At 38.5% G+C, this 19,803-nt stretch overlaps 1 protein-coding gene across 1 annotated transcript in view; it reads left to right on the top strand.

The window, feature by feature from the left end:
- Window positions 1-18,421, top strand: part of MDN1 (MDN1, midasin homolog (yeast)) — a gene marked incomplete at both ends in the record, with an annotated part of 71,693 nt that extends 53,272 nt beyond the window's left edge. The window contains 25 exons of the mRNA XM_009865946.1: window positions 420-544; window positions 1,583-1,729; window positions 2,012-2,121; window positions 2,245-2,318; window positions 2,509-2,704; window positions 3,552-3,711; window positions 3,881-4,027; window positions 5,693-5,819; window positions 6,670-6,775; window positions 7,850-7,965; window positions 9,792-10,271; window positions 10,866-11,092; window positions 11,407-11,553; window positions 11,783-11,955; window positions 12,318-12,479; window positions 12,599-12,736; window positions 13,032-13,173; window positions 14,069-14,238; window positions 14,474-14,617; window positions 15,269-15,404; window positions 16,009-16,328; window positions 16,598-16,759; window positions 17,140-17,241; window positions 17,398-17,599; window positions 18,248-18,421. Coding sequence (XP_009864248.1) covers window positions 420-544; window positions 1,583-1,729; window positions 2,012-2,121; window positions 2,245-2,318; window positions 2,509-2,704; window positions 3,552-3,711; window positions 3,881-4,027; window positions 5,693-5,819; window positions 6,670-6,775; window positions 7,850-7,965; window positions 9,792-10,271; window positions 10,866-11,092; window positions 11,407-11,553; window positions 11,783-11,955; window positions 12,318-12,479; window positions 12,599-12,736; window positions 13,032-13,173; window positions 14,069-14,238; window positions 14,474-14,617; window positions 15,269-15,404; window positions 16,009-16,328; window positions 16,598-16,759; window positions 17,140-17,241; window positions 17,398-17,599; window positions 18,248-18,421 — 4,187 coding nt within the window. The remainder of the gene's footprint in view (window positions 1-419; window positions 545-1,582; window positions 1,730-2,011; window positions 2,122-2,244; window positions 2,319-2,508; window positions 2,705-3,551; window positions 3,712-3,880; window positions 4,028-5,692; window positions 5,820-6,669; window positions 6,776-7,849; window positions 7,966-9,791; window positions 10,272-10,865; window positions 11,093-11,406; window positions 11,554-11,782; window positions 11,956-12,317; window positions 12,480-12,598; window positions 12,737-13,031; window positions 13,174-14,068; window positions 14,239-14,473; window positions 14,618-15,268; window positions 15,405-16,008; window positions 16,329-16,597; window positions 16,760-17,139; window positions 17,242-17,397; window positions 17,600-18,247) is intronic.
- Between the last annotated feature and the right edge of the window lie 1,382 nt (window positions 18,422-19,803).

The raw sequence follows: 19,803 nt of genomic DNA, 5'->3' as shown, positions 1-19,803 counted from the left end.
TCATCCTAGGCTTTACTGAGCCTGCAGTGTTTTCTCTTTTTAACAATGTCCGTTAAATTTTCCTTTAAAATGGTTGTCCAGCCAAGTAAATTTTTTTATCTAAAGTATGCCATGATCAGGAATTCCACAAGTCTACCTCAGATTTTGTAAAGAGAAACTTCTGAATCTGGCTGTGACTGATTTTGTTTTACTGTCCCTAATTCGTGCATTTCTTCTCTCGTATTTAATAATAGTGGCAAAAGAGTGATCCTCAAGGCTTAATTGTGTATATTAAGCATACATGTAGATTATTCCATCCTGTAAACTTTTTCTTTAGTTTAGTAGAAAGAGAGAATGAAGTCTGCATTGTTTTGGAACCCAAACTACCCACCATTTTTTTGAGTTATTTTTTTTTCTCTCCCTTTCCTTATTGTTTCCAGTTGCTGGTCAGTAAGTTTGGACAATATTATGAAACAGCATGTAGAGAAATCCACAAAGCACTGGTTCTCAATATATCAAATGATTGAGAAGTATGTTCAAGAACAGACAGAGGCAGGCACAGAAGGTAAGTGCTGACCATATATGAATGTGTGATGCAGCTCCAGTAATTACTAAGGATGCATAATTAAGGTAATTAAATGCCAGAGTTTGACAGTGCACTTCCAGGTGTAGTTCTTGGAGCTTTTGCCCTACAATACATTCCAAGACTCTTCCATATAGAGTGTAAAGAAAAGGTGTATGTAAAAAGCATCTAAAAGAAGGAACTGTGGTAACTATGTGATGTGCATATAAACATTTCAAACAGATTTGGAGGGTGGGAGACCTCCCTCCACAGCTGGAAAAGGCACCTCATTTTTCTTAACTGCACAAAGCGCAATTTGCATCCCAGCTGAACTGCTTTTAACATTCTGCATAAAGCCTAAAGAATACTTACAGTAAGTATGCTTTAGTACATACTGTTCTTGGCAAATCTGTCTGCAGGTGTTCACGTTACATAAAAGAAGGCAAAGGCTATAGCCCTCAGTCCCCTGCCTCTCAAAATGTAATGAAATTGTAAAGGTCAAAGTATGGCATGTGGCAGGGTTCTTCCAGTCTCATGACTAATTGGTGCACTTACTTGATGAGCTTCATATCCTTGGGTCATTTTGTATCTCCAAGTAGGCAGCCTGTCTTCTTCCATAGGAAGCTCTAAAGATGTTATAATCTCTACCAGATTCTTCCAATATCTATTTCTGTCTTGATGATTTTGAGGACTTAAGGAACTGGTGGTGATTAATTTATAGTATTGCTTATCATAACTTAAAAAGCTATTCATTCCCAGACAGTAGCAAGTATACTTTAAATACTTGATGTACTCTGAAGTTGGACATGTAGCTGGCCTCCTTGCTCACTATCCCACTGCTGCCTCTCTTGTCCCCTCTCCTTTCTCCAGTATGGTGTTTGTTGGTTTTACTTAATAAATTAGAATTCTTTCCTCTTCTCTCCATCCCCTTTCCTAATACACATGTGTTATTCAGTTGGAAGTTTGCAAAGAACAGACCACAATTTATATGTAGAGTTTGTTTTGTTTTATTTTTTCCTAAATTTTTGGTGCAATGTTCAGAAACTGAGCGAATGGATCTGAAAACACTGGTCAGCATACTACAAGCTTTCATTGAAGGATCCACGTTGGGAGAGTTTCGTGCACGACTTCAAGCACTCCTGGTCTTTCACTGCCATGTCCTGCTGATGCCGCAAGTAGCAGAAAAGGGTAAGTTGTTAGTGTTGTGTGTGTTGAGTCTTCTTTGCAACCACATGACTGTCAGGTATTCAGGATTTTCAAAACAGATCACTAAGCTTATAAATACAACACAAGCCTATGCTCCTGCTGATTTACCTCTTCTCATGAAGAATACTCTTGGTCTGTTTAACCCATCTTTTGGTGTTGCTAAGCTTCATGATTTTGCAAGAAAACAAAGCTAGGATGCATTTCTCCTCTTGATTGTAGAATATTGTTTTTTAAAAGAAGCTTGTTATTATCTGTCCCTTCCAGACATTCTGTGCAGCATCCTGTGGAATCTATACAATTATTATAAGCAGTTTTCAGAGTGTGTTGAGGCCAGAATCACTGAACTTCGTCAACCTATAGAAAAGGAACTTAAGGTAAAAGGAAACTTCGCTCAGTATATTGATCTAATCAAAGGAACAGTGGGGCAGATCTTTTATGTGCAAATGCTTCACTGGATTTATAGAAGTAATACCATTGATTATTTATTTTCCTAATAGGAATTTGTGAAAATTTCAAGGTGGAATGACGTCAGCTTCTGGGCTATAAAACAATCAGTTGAAAAAATACGCAGGTAACTCAGAGCTTGGAAGTAAGCTCTATATTTGGAACCTTCTTTCTAGATGATTTCTCTACGATGTTAAATTTGAGTGCAAGTGTGTTTCTTCTGCTCATATCACAGTGGAAACATTGATTTCCAGCAGCTGAGAGGTTTCCAGGATTATAAAACCCAGTGACATTTTTTGCTTTCGTTTGGTAATTAGGACCCTCTTTAAATTCATGAAGAAGTTTGAAGCTGTTCTGGATGAGCCATGTCGGCCTGCCTTGGTTGAAATTGGTAAGGAAGAGCAGCTGGACTGCTTGCAAAAGCAGGAAGAATCTGAGAACAAAGAGACCAAAGTTCAGAGGCTGAACAACACATTAAGAAAAATTCTGTCTGCCAGAACGTATATTGCCAAGGTGACTGTATTCTTTATTCTAAGTATGGGAAGGATGTTTATTTGTATGTATATGTTGCTTTTCCCTAATTTATGCAGAAAAAATATTATGTAAGTGTGAAATCTGTTGAATATATCATCAAGTTTTTGGTCTTACTTCTGTTTGGTATTACAAAACACAGTAGATGGGTATGAGTGCGGCATGGAAAGACAAGCGTGTTCTGTATTGATTTGCACAATATCTATGCTCTAATATAGATCTGATAGCAGTTACACATTTCATCTCCAAGTTGCTTTCATATTGTCTGCAGCAATTTTTTGCTTCTCTCCTAGTTCAGTAATAAGGAATTGAAATTACTAGTACCCTTCAGCTGTGCAGCTCAGAAAAGAAGTAGACTAATTTTCTTCCTCAAATAGATTCCTATTCACATCCGTGATTTTTTGTTATTTAAATGCAAGGAGACAATTGAAGCTCATCAGAATTTTGGGGTGAATGGGAAATGCTCAGTTACTCTCAGCTTCCAAGGCTTTGTTCTGTTTCTTTAGACCAGGAGGGTGCCTGATCTTGTTCTTGCCCTGTGGCAGTCAGGAGAGTAGAGTGAGAAGGCAGAAATCTGATGCAAATCAAATGTAGTTGGTTGGTGGTTGCTTTGGTTGCAAGCCAAAGCAACAGAATTGTTGGTTTCTCTTGTTTCATTTTTGTGTTGGTGCTGAGCTATTCAAAGGATCACTTGAGCGTGTTTTGGTGCTTCAGATAAATGCAGAATTTAGCCCTTGTTTTTGCAGTGATTTACTCTTAATGGTAAAATAAGAAAGCTTTGAGTATGTGTGTATAATAGGACTGTTTCATTAATTATTTTTTTCCTTAGAAGGGGCTCCCAGAAGAATGTCAGGATGGTATTGCATTTCATACAGAATCTCTTCAGTACCGTCTGCCCAAGCTTACTAAAAAAATGAAGAAAATGTGTACAACAGTAACAGAAAATAATTCATTCTTAAGCCTGGTGGAAAATCTTGATCAATTCACAGGTTAAGTATTCTTATGATTTCCATGCCATAATTGACCTCTTTTATGTAAATGGAACAATTCAGGAAAAAATGTACATATATAGTTCTCTTCCCAGACTATCTTACTAGGACTACTTTGTATATGTTAAATTTTCACGTCTCTTATCTTTCCCTGCTGTCTTCTGTACAGGTGATATCATTGTTTCTGTAGCTGAACTGCAAAATTTAACATTTGATCAGACGGCAGATAAGGAGAAGCAGAAATCAGAAGCAAAGCATATTCAGATGCAGAAGCAACGGGCGTTGTCAGATCTCTTTAAAAGCCTTGCTAAAACAGGTGACCTTTGAATAAGAAATATGCTTGGTTTGAAAGTACAAAGTTCTCAAGTGTTTTACTATTTTTGCCAATCCATCTAACCCATGCCCAGCTTTTAGAAACGAGAGGGAAGCTCATTATCTTGTATTCGTTTTCTGATTCAGAACTGAAATTAAGTTAGCTTGTTTAAATAAGAGCCCATCAGTTGATAGTCGGACTGGCAGAGATGTGCTTGAGCTGTGGACGCTGAATGGTGTGCTGGTAGGAATCGTTGGAAGCACCCTGTTTAGCAGCTCGGTGTCCGTTGCTCCCTTTGCTAATCTTAGGGTAAAGGATCTATTAGTTGTTGCCCTTTCCTTTGGTGTTACACTGAATTATTTAGCAGTTATTCTTAGTGAGCAGTTTAGAAACCAGCAGGAGTAAGCAGTCTTCTTAAATAAAAGGCTGTCTGACAGCATTCTGCTAAGATGTAGCCTGAAGGAGAGGTTAATGTGACTTTGTCAGGTTTTTTTCTTCTTTTTTTGAGAGAGCTTAGTGTTTTGGTGCTTCTCTTGGAAGCCATAACTTCTGGCTTACAGTGATCCTATAAATCTCTCTCTCACACACACACAAAAAAAAAGAAAAGGCTGTTCTTCATGGTTGCAGAAAGAAGCTTGGAAACATGAAGTTAGGGGTTCCAAGAAAGCATGATTTTTGAGAACAAACTAACAAAAACATCCTAAATGCTTTCTGGGAGGTAGGAGGAGGCTTTATGTGTAGTTTTGAGTGTTTGTAACTTAACGCAACTTAAACGAGTTGCCGCATGTATGGAGTAAATAGTTCCCAGAAGATTAAGGCCCTTTTCTATTTAGATGACTGCAGATGCAGGTGAATTTAAGCAGAGGGTTTCCAGCACAGACACTTTTCCTTGTTTTGGCACTTGTTTTTGCACACACTGCTGCCAGAGGAATATCTGCCATTGCTGCCCTGTGATGTTTGTGATGGAGGAATGGCATACTGTGATGATTTAATTAACACGAGATTTGAATCCTTTATTGAGCTCCGGCTTTGATTTCAGATGACATCTTTAGCTTCCTCTTTCATTAGGCTTTTTATGTCTTAAAAATGAGGTGATGTCCTATCTTAGCTTTCTTAAAGGACCATGAGAAGTGAAAAGTTTTCTTCTTAAGACTGGTTACCTGTTTTGTTTGGAAAAATGGCAACATAACCTAGGTAGCTAATGAGTATTTATTACAGGCTCTGCTTATCTTCAGGATACTTTGAACGGAGTTTCTTTAATTGACTTGAGAAAACTGAGCATGTTGAATCCAGTTTTTAAAATAGCTAAAATAGCCTTAAGACAGAGGTTTTGAAGTTATACAGCTGTAACTTTCTCAGGCTCTAGCCTGCTTTGCAGGTTCAAGGCCTTTTGTTTTCTCTCTCGGCAGCCCCCACCAACCTCCTGTATATATGCAGGTCTATGTTCGTCTTATTTCAGCTGTGTTCTTCAGCTATATTCAGCTGAAGATAGCTAAGCTACAGTGTGTACTTGCATTACAAAAATGGCAATATGTTCAAAGGCTTGTCAAAATCAGGAAAAAAAAAACCATCAGAAGGTTTTATATCTTAATATCAACAGCATGAGTGACATTTTTTCACAGAAAAGAATGAGGGCATAAAAGGATTTGTGTTCAAATGTCATTCCAGGTTTGTCATACCGGAAGGGTCTTTCTTGGGCCCGTTCAAAAGACTATAATGAAATACTCTACCTACGTCCACTGGACTTGGAGAATGCATTAGGTGTAGTAAATTGTACACCTGAACTGGATGCCACGTACGTACACAGTATTTCTAACTCGTAGATTGTATTAATTGTAGCTGTAGTGTAGAACTTACTGCATGTGGATTTAGACTGGAATTTGTGGAATGTAATTCACTTACGATTTTAGGTATCTCTTTCTCTTACCCCTATCCCTTCCCCAATTACTTCTCAGTTTGAAAATCCTGTACATACTCTACTGGCATGTACAACTGAAAGACTTTTTTATTAATTTGACCTTTTGACAACTCTACTCTGTTTCATTGTTTACAGAGAATTACATTTCAATTAACCCTCCAACACCCGGCTTTGCTTGGGATGCTTTGTTAGCATCACGTTAGAGTGTAGACTGCTAACGATTTTGTTAGAGATGAGTTGTAGTGTACAGGGCTTACTTAATTGATTTGTTGTCTTTGACTGGTGGGGTGTTTCTGGAGAAAATAGTAGACTTCAAAGTGGGCATTTCTGAAAACAACATGCCTAGAGGCAAGGTGTTCTTTTAGATGTTTGTGTTTTTCCAGCAGTAAGTGATTCTTGTTGAGAAGTTCTGATTGCTGTCCTCCTCGGGTATAAGGATTTAGTTTATAGTGTCTTTCATCAAGGCCAAAGTAAAGGCTTCCCTACCAAGCTGGATTTAGCTGCATGAAAAAGAAATAACTACGTATTGAAGTGTTATAGGTAGATATTTTGGCACTATTGCTTAGGGTTTCCTTAGGGTTTATTTTGAAATTAGGTGTTTTCTTAAGACTAGAATACTTAGGGAGAAAAATGAAGAATTACATGATCAATGCATTTGTAAAATAGCAAATTGTACACAAACATATTAGGTTGAAGAGCTGACCTGGTGGTTCTTGTGCTCTGTCAGGTTGCTGACAGAAATTTCTTCTGCCTGGGATGGATGCCAGAAGTACTTCTATCGGTCACTTGCACGCCACTCTAGACTTCAGACAGCGTTGTTAGCACCTGTCAAGGTAACAACACAGGAGTAAAAATAGAAATCCTACTTCTGTCAGCTCTACCAGCTGGGACTGAAATTTTCTAGTAGTAAAAAGGTGATGGGAGATCATGTGATGTGATACGAAATACAATACTTTGGGGCTAGTCATTAAATACATCATTTTAAAACCTGTTGGTTTATGACTGAGTGATATCAGCTTAGCGAGCTAAGTTAATTGTCTGTTAAATGTACAGTATCTTTCATCCAGACAGATTCCAAATTGCCACTTTTTTTGCATGAAGGAAAATCCCAAAATGCTGAACCAAAGCTTGTTAGGAAAATAAAACCAGAATTAGTTTTTACTTATGAAAAAACAGTTGAAGCTTATAATTGGACATAACTGGAGCCTGTGCCACAAAAAATGCTGATATATTTCTTTTCTTAAAAATTGGACTAAAATCATTAAAAGGAACTAATGAGTTCTGCCAAATCAGCACCACCTTTCCAGTAGTCCAGGAAAGGGGATCTCTTCCAGATGGTTTTGTTCTTGCAGGGCTTGACCCATTGTTTTACAACACGATCTTGTCAAATGTCACAGCTGGCAGTTGGCATAAATAATAGAACATAGCTGAGATCAGCTTTGCTCTGTGTTGCGAACATGTATTTCAAGCTTTAAAGTGGGATCCTTTCTAATGAAAGTAGTTGTCAGTAAATATTGTAAAAGTAATTGTGCAAGTGGTTTTAGTGATGATTGTGAATGTAAAAATTTAGACTGCTATCTCTTTAGATTTTAATCACCGTTTATGTGAGGTGGCTTTACTATTGAAACTAAATCCTGGTAAGAATTTCTGCAGTAGAGTGCAATTTAATATGACTGATTTTGCAGAAGCTACTTGAAAATTAAATTTGTATACAGTTTATATGGAAGACACAGAAAAATGAAGTTGGGGAAACTGTAATAACTGTAATTTTTGTCTGCATTTTAAGACTTATTCAGTTAAAGCACAACCTTTCAGCCTGCCCAGTAAAATGAAATGGGGGCAGAGAATGTTGTCTGCTTATTCATCTAACTGTTCCCTCCCACTTTTTCCGTATCTGTTTTCTTTAGGATATTGGATTAGGTAGCATTGAGCGATGCAAAGGATTCACTGCACACCTCATGCAGCTGCTCGTCAGACAGAGACGATCTCTCACTGCTTTGACAGAACAGTGGGTCTTACTGAGGTAATTAGCATTTTCCAGGATTTAAATGTTGGGAAGGAGTTTGACAGTAAACAACTGTTGGAGAGGGTCCAGAGGGGAGCCAAAAAAATGATCAGAGGGCTGGAACACCTGTCCTGCGAGGACAGGCTGAGGGAGTCTCTTCAGCCTGGGAGAAGAGAAGGCTCTGGGGACATCTTATAGCAGCCTTCCAGTACCTGAAGGGAGCCTACAGGAAAGCTGGGGAGGGACTGTTCACAAGGGTGTGTAGTGACAGGACAAGGCGCAATGGCTTTAAACTAGGGCAGGGTAGATTTAGATTAGATATCAGAAAGCAGCTCTTTACTGTGAGGGGGTGAGACACTGGAACAGGTTGCCCAGAGAAGCTGTGGATGCCTCATCCCTGGAAGTGTTCAAGGCCAGGTTGGATGGGGCTTTGAGCAGCCTGGTCTAGTGGGAGGTGTCCATTGCTTGACTCATCACTTTCACTGCAAACTCCACTGTTGTTCTGTGTATTTGTGCTCATCACTATCGTAGTTCATAAAACTCTTTGAAGTTGGGTCAGGAGCTATTTCCTTAGAAATTTCCTTGAAAACGTGGGGAAAAAAAGACCTCAGCAAAATAAACAAAAGCCCAAAACACAAACTCCCTACTTTACAGTTGTAGGAATGCTAAAACTTCTAAGATGCTTCTCTGCATTGCTGCAACTTCCATTGTGACTCAGATTAATCATTTGTTATGAGCTGACTGTTACACAGCACTCCAGAGAACGAAGAAGTGTTAGAATCTGCTGTGGTTTTGTACAGGATGAAAATTGATAATATTTGAGTATGAGGCCAGGAGTTTAAGGATTGCTTGAAAACATAACGTGCATTCTGAGAAATCTCAGCAAACCCTGTTTTCAGGACAACTCAAACATAGAATCTAGAATGTTGGGGGTTGGAAGGGACATCTACAGATCATATAGTCCAACCTCCCTGCCAGAGCAGGATCCCCTAGAGCAGCCACACAGGAAGGTGTCCAGGCGGGTTTTGAAAATCTTCAGAGAAGGAGACTCCACAACCTCTCTGGGCAGCCTGTGCCAGTGCTCTGTCACCTTCTCAGTAAGGAAGTTTCTCCTCACGTTGAGATGGAACTTCCTATGTTCTAGCTTATACCCGTTATTCCTTGTCCTATTACTGGGCACCACCAAAAAGAGACTGGCACCTTCCTCTTGACATTCCTCAAATATTTATATATGTTAATAAGATCCCTTCTCAGCCATCTCTTTTCAAGGCTAAACAGCCCCAGTTCTCTGTGTCTCTCTTCACAGGAGAGATGTTGAAGTCCCTTAATCATCCTTGTAGCTCTCTGTTGGGCTCTCTCCAGTAGGTCTCTGTCTCTCTTGAATTGGGGAGCCCAAAACTGGACACAGTATTCCAGGTGTGGTCTCACCAGGGCAGAGTAGAGGGGGAGGAGAACCTCCCTAGACCTGCTGGACACACTTTTCTTAATGCACCCCAGGATCCCATTGGCCCTCTTGGCCACAAGGGCACACTGCTGTCCCATGGACAACTGACTGTCCACTAGGACTCCAAGGTCTGTCTCCATGGGGCTGCTTTCCAGCAGGGCAACCCCTGATCTGTTCTGGTGCCTGGTGTTATTCAATGGAGAGAAAAATTCAATAATCAAGCAAAACTTTTTTATTTTTAAAGACTCTAATTTTAGTTTTTTCAGAAAAAAAGTTGAATTTCCACTGAGTTCATGTTACCTAGAGCTTTTATGAACTTGGTCTAAAGGTTGAGCTTTTCAAAGGAAAGTATAACATAAAGTGTGGTGGTTGTAACTTTTCCTTCCTTCTTCTTAACCAGGAACCTCCTGAGCTGCATACAAGAGATAGATTCTAGGTTGACTGCAGACAGAGAATATGGTGTAGCATTTCCTCCTCAAGATGGTATTCAACGCTGGACTGACAGACTGCAGCAACTTTCCATGCAGTGCACGATGGTTCTCCAGGAGCTGTCTTGGTTTGTACAGAGCTGCCCAAAAGAAGAGTTAACAAAATGCAGTGACAATAAAAGAACAGATGTCAAAACTAACGTTTTTCAGAGTTCAGGACCTGAGATGAGCAATGTTTTTACGGGAATACCTGACCTACTTCCTTCAGAGCTGAAATACCTGACTCCAGTAGCAATTGAGCAACTGCCTCCTGGATGCAGGATGCGAAATAAGGATCAGTTATGTCTGCAGGTAACTGCACAGTTGACTGCCATGCTGGCAAACGTGAAGGCAATGAAAGCAGAAGTGGACAAAATAAGACAACAGTCATGTGAGATCATGTTATATTCCTGGTGAGTTGTACATGTGCATAAAAGTGAAGGTCTGTGTGTTGTGTGGTCATGTAAGATGTGTGAAGTCATCTTGAAAACACTTGCCTATGCATACCTACTCTAGGTCATCCTGCTTTGGCAGGGGGGTTGGACTAAATGATCTCTAGAGGTCTCTTCCAACCTCTAGCATTCTGTGATCTTGAAAAGTGTGTTCAGGTGCTCTTGAAGCTTGTTTCTGTTCATTTTTCTTGCAAAATGCAACACTTGGGGGGTTTTTTTGAACAATTGTACATGTTTTCTCCCATTCTCCTGAGAAGTCAGAAAAAAAGTGGTTCATCTTAGCTTCTTGGTTTGTCTTTGATCTCCTGGGATTTCATCCCCACAGCTCCTTATTAAATGAGGTGAATTTCAAATGTAAATTTAATGAAGAAATTTTTATTTGAAAAGAGCTCTGTAGCCAGTTCAATAATGGTAACAATACATATGACTCTCATTTTCTGTCTTCTTCTAAATATTGAGTATGTGGCACATCTGCTTGTTGTCACATGTATTAAATAAATTCAAAAGGTTAAATTGTTTGTTCTTCTTTCAGTATTATTGTGTTTCTTGTTGCAGGAGAGATTTTGAAGTTTGCACATCAGCTATGAGTTGTTTGCTGGAAGTCTCAGCTCAGTTACAAAGTATAGAGTCCTTGTTTCTTCCAAATGGGGAAGACAGACAAGCTGCAAATCAGATGGCCCTGATCAAGAGCCTCAGGTATATACAAGAAGAAGTTAATAATACATCTGCAGACTTCATAGCCTGGAGAACCCAGCTTCTTGCTTCCATGTCAAATTGCAGTGGTAAGGACCATTCTTCTCTGCCTATTTTGTAATTTAGATGAAATAACTCATTAGGTTGGTTATTGCAGAGGTGGCTCCGTGTTCATTCGGATATCCAACAACACCTGATGAAATTTCAACTTGCAAAATTTGGTCCAGATTTTAAGTTGTGCAGTAATGGAGTTTTGCCATTGTTACAGATCAGGTTTAGGAAGGAGATTTTAGTAAAACCGTGGTAAAAACTGTATAGTACTTGTCATGCTCCTTGCGTAGTGCAGACATGGTAACCTGTAATGTGTTTCCTATGTAAAACTGCCGGTGTTGTGTTTCAAAAGGAAATCAACAGTCAGATGAAGAGCTGGTGGAGCACTTCTCAGCAAAAGTGGAAACTGTTATCCGTGTTGTTCTGTATGCCATCCAGTGTTTGGTTGAGAGAAAACAGGAAGATGGGAAAGAAGAAGAAAAATCTGCAGAAGAAAATGGTAAGTTCATTAATTTGCTTAGAGGAGGACAGTTTAAACTACATAGACCTAAAAATTTCTTAAACCTAAACATTTCTTAAACTGTGTGTCTACTAGAGGTACAAATGCACAAGGAAATTGCCATTTTAATAGAGTTTTTTATTCAAAAATAGGATTGATATATCTAGATGTAACATTTTTAGAATGTCTGACTTGATATCCCTTTTTTTTTTCTGTATTTCAAACAAAGAGGATGCAGCTTCATTTGACGTGATTAAAGCAGGACATATAACTAAGCTTTTGGATGAAGAGCTCTCTGCTGATTTGGATTCTTTGCATGTACAGAAAGCAGTTTTAGCAGTTTCCGAACTCTTGGAGAACCTGAAATCTTATGGGAAAGATTACACTTCAGATAAACATAAGGTAAAATTGTTCTTCTCGAGAGTTTTTGGCTTAGAGGTCTCAAAAGATTGGTAGTAGAATGTTGGTTTAAATGTATGTTTCTTCTTACTGTCCAACACCTTGGAACCAGAAGCATGTGAGAAATTATGGCCAAGAGACAGGTATTCATTCTGTAGCGCAAAACCCAGATGTTCCTGTAGTAAGATGGAAAAGTTCTTTACTTTCTGTGAAAATCTAGAAAAAGCTCTGAAAACTTAAGAAATTGTACTTAAACTCGCCTGCTGATATTTCTGGGTTTTGGTCTCTATCATCAGTCTCTCTGAGGTGCGTCCCAGTATGTACATAACCATGTTTGACAGCTGTTCTTTGGTTTTTAACTACAGTTCTTCAACCAGTCCTGCTATTTGCTGGTGCGTCTGAAGCCCATGCTCTGCAGGTATTCAGACCTCATCCTGTTCTACCTCACTGTTTCACTGGCATCTCACAGGAGCACTGGGAAGTTGCTTTCTGTTCTAACAAGCATTTTTACAGAGCTTGCCCAAAAGGTAAGTAATGAGAGATGACAGTGGGTATTATGGTAAGCCTATGTTTAATGCATACAGAAGTCTTACGTAGAAACTAAGCTGGAAGATGTACTATTTTGAGTTCCTGTCTGCCTTTTTAGGGGTTTTGTCTGCCAAAGGAGTTACTTGAAGATGAAGCTGGAGAGGGAGCAACACAGTTTCATGATTACGAGGACGGTGGTATTGGAGATGGGGAAGGCAAGAAGGATGTGAGCGACAAAATAGAAAGTGAAGATCAGGCAAGTGTTTGGGGTTGTTCTTGTTTAATTCAAGTAAAACTGAAAAGAACCCTTGAAATCCCTGGTGACAGGGAGGCTGGATTAAAATGATCTTTAAGGTCCCTTCTAGCCCAGGCCATTCTATGATTCTAGGAAACCCATGTTGTAAATGTTCTGAGTAAAAAAACCCCATGAAGTTGTCTTCAATCTGCTCTTGAGATTGGCTTTTGTCTTTGCATATAAGCTTGGAAATATTATCGTGGTACTTGAAATCAGGCAAGATCTGTTGTAATTTTTGGCTTTACCAATAATTCAGATAGAAGACAGTTTTCAAAAGGGTAAAGAGAAGGAGAAAGAGGATCAAGATTCTAAACCAGACATTGAAGGAGAAGACAATGCAATCGAAATGTCAGAAGACTTTGAAGGAAAAATGCATGACGGCGAACCGGAGGAAAAAGGTTTGGTCCTTCCACTATGGCAAACTTAAAAAAAAGTTATAGATCAGTCCCATAATGGTTGATGCTTTTTTCTAATGAAGCGTATACCGAAAAGTCAGCATTAACAGAGAAGTAAGAAGCATTAATATGAGTGAAAAGAAGTGTACAAAGAAACTACTCTCTTCTGTCACTGTTGTAGTTTTAGAATGGAGACAATTCTTTCTGCCTGTTGTGAGCTGACCTATAGATTTTGAAATTAGTCCCTGACTTCCTCGAACTGTTGAAGATCAACAGAACACTTGCAAATATGGCTGTAGTAAACTTCTAAACATGACTAATGAAGCTATTGCTAACTTTTCAGCAGTGAAAAGAATTTGACTTTATCTTTTTAAAAACAGAACAAATAGGAACATTTGATAGGTTCATGCAAGATGCTGCTCAACCAAAAAGCAGCAGTTCTTCTTTATAAGGGGTAACAGCTGGAACATCTGAAACTGTCATGGCTTATAAATTACAGTGGCGTTAATCTATTTTCAGATCTCTGACAAAGTGCCAAGAATAAACTCATCTGCACAAAAATGGAAATTCCTAAGCTAATGAATAGATGAAGTGGAATGGACCTTTCCTCCTCCCAGTAATGCCAGAATATTTTGAAAATGGAGGAGGGAATAGAGAGTTGAAATCATCCCAAGTTTTGCATCTGGGACTTGTTAGTCTGAGGAAGAGAATGCTCTGTGTGTCCATAATTAGGACCCTGCTCCTCTGGATGTTAGTGCATGTGTGGCTTTTTCTGCACCTCTCAGTTCAGTGCATAGGGTGATGAGATTAAAGTGCAAGGGTGACTGCTTATTTGTTTCGGAACATAACAGTTAACTTGACCTCTTCTGTGCTGAAACGTGTTCTGAACTGTACACAGAAAATGATCAAAATTCAGATGAAGAGGAGGAGCTGGATAAGCAGATGGGAAACCTTGATAATGCTGAAGCTGATGATAAACTGGATGAGAGGCTCTGGGGGGATGAAGATGAAGATGATGATGAAGATGCCAGTAGTAAAACAGAAGAAACTGGGCCAGGAATGGATGAGGTAAAGAGAAGCGGGGTGGGAAGAAGAATATCAAAGGGATTAAACTCTCTTAAACTTGATGTGACCTAGACAGTGAGCTCCTTTGCATAGTTCTTGGTCTCGGAAAGGAATAATTTAAGTATATGGTAAGTTATTCAGTGGTGGTGTTTTTTCTGTAGGAGATGATGTCTTGTCAGTCAGATTTTGAGAAGCAGGTAGCATAACTGATTTTTCTTTTGAACTTGTTGGTTAATAGGAGGATTCAGAGCTTGTTGCAAAAGATGACAATTTCGGCACAGGAAGCAAGGATAATAAAAAACAGCTTCCCAAGGATGAGGAGAAAGAGCAACAAGAAGATGATGGTGGAAACAAAGAGAAAATCCATGAGCAAATTGATGAGGTAAAAATGATTTAGACTATGTAGAGTATCTTACTGTTAAACCATATTCTGTTGCTCACATCATGTTTTTCTGAGAATTTGAAATGCTCTTTATTTAATAATGAAGTGCACTGAAAAAAAGTTAGTTCATTTCAGAGCTATAAATAAACCATGTTGTATCCATTATATTATATTTTCTGAGCTATAATCCAGAAAGAATTTTTGTTTACACTAACCTGAACTTGCAGTGGCGGCCAAAACTTTACACTGAATTAGTTTTGACAGGCAAAGCTTAAAAGTTCTTTTTCTGTTGTGTTTAGCAACAGAAACATTTTAAGTCAGTGGGACTCATCCCAAAAATCTGTATACAGTATGCTTGAAGATTCTGCATGGTATGCAAGAGTGCAGATTCTGTTCAGAATATGTCAGCTAGGAAAACTGGATTTTGAACACAAAATACACTGTTTTGAAGAAGAAACAATTTATGTAAATACACTTGTCAAGCTTAATGTTTTCCTGCTATTTATACATGAGGATGTGTACTACTGAAAATCCATTTTCAACTGATCAGAATGTCATAGTATCTTATTTCTCATGTTTGTATTTCCTGCTGCTTATTACATAACTCTGTGGGGTTGGGGTTTTTCTTTCCCCCCATTCTTTTGCTTACAGCGTGAGTATGATGAGAATGAAATAGATCCTTATCATGGCCAGCAAGAAAAGCAGCCTGAAGTTGAACCTTTGGACCTTCCTGATGATTTGAACCTGGAGAACAATGACAAGAGTGAAGGGGAGGAAGAGGATGAAGGTACTGCTGAAAATCTCCCTACATGTTCCCAGATGAAAGCCAAATGGAAATAAGGAGGAACAGTCAAATAATGAGCTTGCTTTCTTTATAGAAAAAAGAGAGGTGGTAGAATTTTGTATAACAAGAAGCTGCAGAATCACTTCTGTGTATTAAAATATCCAAATACAAAATGCGGGCCAGATAAGAACTCAACATTACAGCATTTTCCTTTATCTCCCTTTCACACATGGTATGGAGCAGGCTTTCTCCTGTTATCCAAGTGATACACCCTAATTTGCACTAGAATCTCCTTATTTTATTATCCAGCTGCTTTTCTGGTTTCCCTTCTTCTTACACTTTTAAGCATTTGTACTCAAAGTCAACTGACCCTCAAGAGTACTAGGTTAAAGAAGTTAACAGGAATTAATCCTGCTGTGTTTTCAGTTACAAACCAATTGTCACTTGAATTTATCTCTTGTAGAAAATCATAGATTTTACATATAGAATTCTCAGTATTTTCTTTAAGATTTTTTTATATAGGCTGGGCAATTTTATTCCAAATATATTCACTGTCTCTGTACTTCACTTAAAGTTTTGTATACCTTTCTGATTTTTTTTACTCCAGAAGAAGAGAATGCTTTTGAATTAGATGAGAAACCTATTGATTTGAGTGAGACAGAGAAGACCGAAGAACAGAATGAAGAGAATACTGGTGAGACAGGAGATGATCAAAGCGCAGAACCAGCTGAAGAAGGTGTTTCTGAAGATAAAGAGCAGAAAGAAGATGAAGGGGACAAAGATGCTGATAATCAAGAAGAAAATGCAGGCAACACTGAAGATGCAGCAGAAGAAGAGGAGGAAGAGTCACAACCACCTGATGAGGAAAAAAATGAATCTGCTACAGATAGGGGAGTCTCTGCTGATGACCGAGGCCTTCAACCTCAGGTAGAGAGTAATAAATAAAACCCTATTATTTTTTTCTAAATTTTTTAAATTACCTTATACAAGACTTAAGAAATAGATGTGTCATATGATGCTGTGAAACATGCTGCCATTGAGTAGGTGTAATGTTAGTGAGAGTCTTCACCAAGATAGCACAGATGTGTTTAGTATTAAACTGGTGTGTTTCTGTCATCCGTGTTCCTGTTACCTCCTTGGCCTTCTGTTTACCAATGCTTTTTTATGAATGTTAAAATAAGCTGATACTGCTTCAGGAGGAAGAGGATAAAGATAATTCAGAGATGGATGAAGAGATCCCTGAGCCTGAGGAAAGAATGGAACATGAAACACAAGGGCAGACTGGACAAGAAAATCTGCAGAGTGACAGTGCTGTTGAGCTGGCTGGAGAAGCTTCAGAACTAGACCAGTCTAAAGAGGTAAACTACATGGAAGTGTCCTAATTAAAAATGCAGAACTTGTGAATATGTTTTCCAGTTACAATCAAGGAATTGCTGCCATATTTTTAAGAATTGCGTCTATGATTCAATTTTTAGAACACCAATTATAAATGCCTGGGAAAAAAATTTGAAGACTATTGTGATACCCTCATAGCATTGAAAACTGCATGATAAGTTTAGGTTAATTGTTGAGCTGCAGAGCTGTCTTGTCTGTTCTCCAAAGAATAATAACTTGCAGTTGTGAGCTATATTGGTCACTCACAACAGAAGGTAGCACAGCATCACAATTTTAAGTTCTCAGATTTGTCTACAGCAGTTGCTAAATCTCAGTTACCATTGCAATTTTTTTGGTCTCTCAGGAACACGGAAGTGGAGCTTCGAGTGCAAATCAATCAGAAGGCCATGAATCCACACGCATGGCCCGGATGGCTTCTCAGAAACAAAGCAGAAAAAATACCCAGGTTTATATAACTTTCCTTTTTTTAAATTTATTTGAATGTCTTCATATTATCAGACAAATGGGCAGGACTCAGCTCCTCCTTGTTAGAACTCTTGTTGTAGTCAGTGTTTGGTTGCACTTTGCTCGAAGTTCACGGTATTAATTTGTTCTTTTTCAGAGTTTCAAGAGGAAACCTGGTCAAGCAGACAATGAGCGCTCAATGGGAGACCACAACGAACATGTCCACAAGCGACTGAGAACCATAGAAACCAGCAGTGAAGCAAAGCAGAACACAACAGAGCCTAAACAAAACGTGGGGGAGGCTGATGCATTTGAACATATTAAACAAGGCTCTGAAAGCTATGATGCACAGACATATGGTACAGTGGTATTTCTCGGTGTTCGGAGGTGTCATTGCAGAATCAAATCCTATTTACTGTATTTTTTTCCCAGTTTTCTAAGGTTATGTTTAATAATCACTGATTTGGTTTAAAGTGTAACACTGTTTCACTGCGATGAATGCTACTCTTTGGCAGTCAAGTTCAAACTAGTGATAACATTTTTGACAATACTGAACTGACTCATAAAAATGGACTTCAGTTTAATAATAGTTTTCAAAATCTATTCTCTCCAAAGCTAACTTCAATTAATTTAAAGCCTAAACTGCTACCACACGTAAGAAATATTTAGGGTAACACAACAGGTTATTTATTCAATATCAAAAAAGTTGATGTTTCTTTAAAAATATTTCTCATCTAAATTTAATTAGATAAATTGCTTTCCGTTAAAGTAACTAGTCTATTTTATTCTTCAGATTTTCAGGGCAATCTCTCATTGACACAACATGGTGCAGCACAGTAAAAGATAAAACTGACGTTTTGAAACACTAGCTCAGATCTCTTCTGAAGTTCACTAAAACTGATATGGCAGTGGCCTCAGAATGCACCTTTGTTGGTTTTTTTTTTTTTTGCAACTTCACTACTTTTTCTTCCTCTTTCTCCTTACTAAGTATTGTTGCCTTTACACAGATGTAGCCAGCAAAGAGCAAGAGAAGCCTTTTATGCCTCTCGAAGAAAAGGAGGAGGGAGATTCTGAAGATGCAGCTATGGAAATAGAAATGCAGGACGATGAGGATCTCAGAGCGGTGGACACAGAGGAACTGAAGCCAGAAAAAAAGAAGTCTACAGCCACTAAAACTCCTGGTACATAAACACTTTAAAAGTACACTGATGTCCATCTGTAAATGTATATGTAGCTATTTATATTCACATGCAATGGATCTGTATACATTTTAAAAGACTAAAAGATCTGCTCTTAATTGAGTTTTTTGCAGCAGTATTTCTTACTCCTGCCTAGGAACCAGGATTAGCCTTTGCTAAATTGGTTGAGTGACAGAGGAGTTTCCTGCTTTCTTTCAAGTTAATGGTCTCTAATCTTTATCCACTTCTTTGAAGCAGTAAAAAGCAGACGCCTTCCTGCTGTTAGATGCAGTGCCCATTTGCTTAATTAATTGGCATATAGCAATGCATTCCAGTGCCACCAGCATCAACACCACATAACTCAAGTCCTGACAAAACACCAAGAAGTTGATGAGCTGGTCCAAACAGCGTTCGATGAGGTAGCACTGAAGGAGCACTGACTGTCTCCCAGCTTGCTTAAGTGGAAGCGAAACACAAGTGAGCTGCCTAACAGCGAATGGCTTCAGATGCAACTGGTTGGTAGGCGAGGAATCAGCCACGCAAACGAAATAACCCAGATACAAATAAATCCTCTTACCATTTGCAGCAGAAGTATTTAATTTGGAGTCTCAAAGGAAAGATGCTGTAGACTGGAATTTTGAATGTTTTTTTTACCAAACAAAACAAAAACTGTCTGGAGAAAAGAGACAAGTTTTAGCAGCCGGGATTGACCTTCTTGCCTCCCACTTCCTTCAGGCTGAATGTCTTTGCTTAAAGCTATTGTAGACCTATTATCTGGTAATCAGTCTGTTTGTTTCTTCCACACGATTCTCTAACAGTATGTTCTGAAAAATTGGGATCTTTGGAATATCTACAGTGCCATACTTTTTTATCTTAGAATAATTCTTAAAAAGCAGTTAAACAGTGTAGTATAGTAGAAACAAAAATTTTTTAAAAATAGTCCATTCCTTTGTTGCAAATAGATTTCTGATTTATAGGAAACTGTTCCATTACAAAACTGTAGAGTAAAATATGAGGAAAAAATTGCCATTATTTTTTTATTATGATTTTCTGAATGTTCTCAGATTGTTTTATACCTCCTGTCACTCTGTCAGAGAGGCTATGAAGCTCAGAAAATGTACTTCACCAATGAAATTTGCAGGTGTTAAAGATCTGTTTGCTAATATTTCGTTCATTTGGCAAGAAGGTTGTAAGAGAGAAAAAGTTTCCATAAGGAAATGCGTATTTATGTTTCAGTGAGTTGCAAGATCTTGTATTTTTCCCATTGGTAGAAATGAATGTATTAATTTCTGCACTTTTCTTAAAAAAAAAAAAAGTCTAGGTTGCACTGCAAAGCATGTGTGGCAGAATCAAGATACAATATTGGTTCTCTCATGGCTGGGAGG

This window comes from Apaloderma vittatum, unplaced genomic scaffold (genome assembly GCF_000703405.1).
Source record: "Apaloderma vittatum isolate BGI_N311 unplaced genomic scaffold, ASM70340v1 scaffold24093, whole genome shotgun sequence".
Classification (NCBI taxonomy): Eukaryota; Metazoa; Chordata; class Aves; order Trogoniformes; family Trogonidae; genus Apaloderma; species Apaloderma vittatum.
Note: the sequence above shows the minus strand (reverse complement) of the source record. Positions and strands in the feature narration are given on the sequence as shown.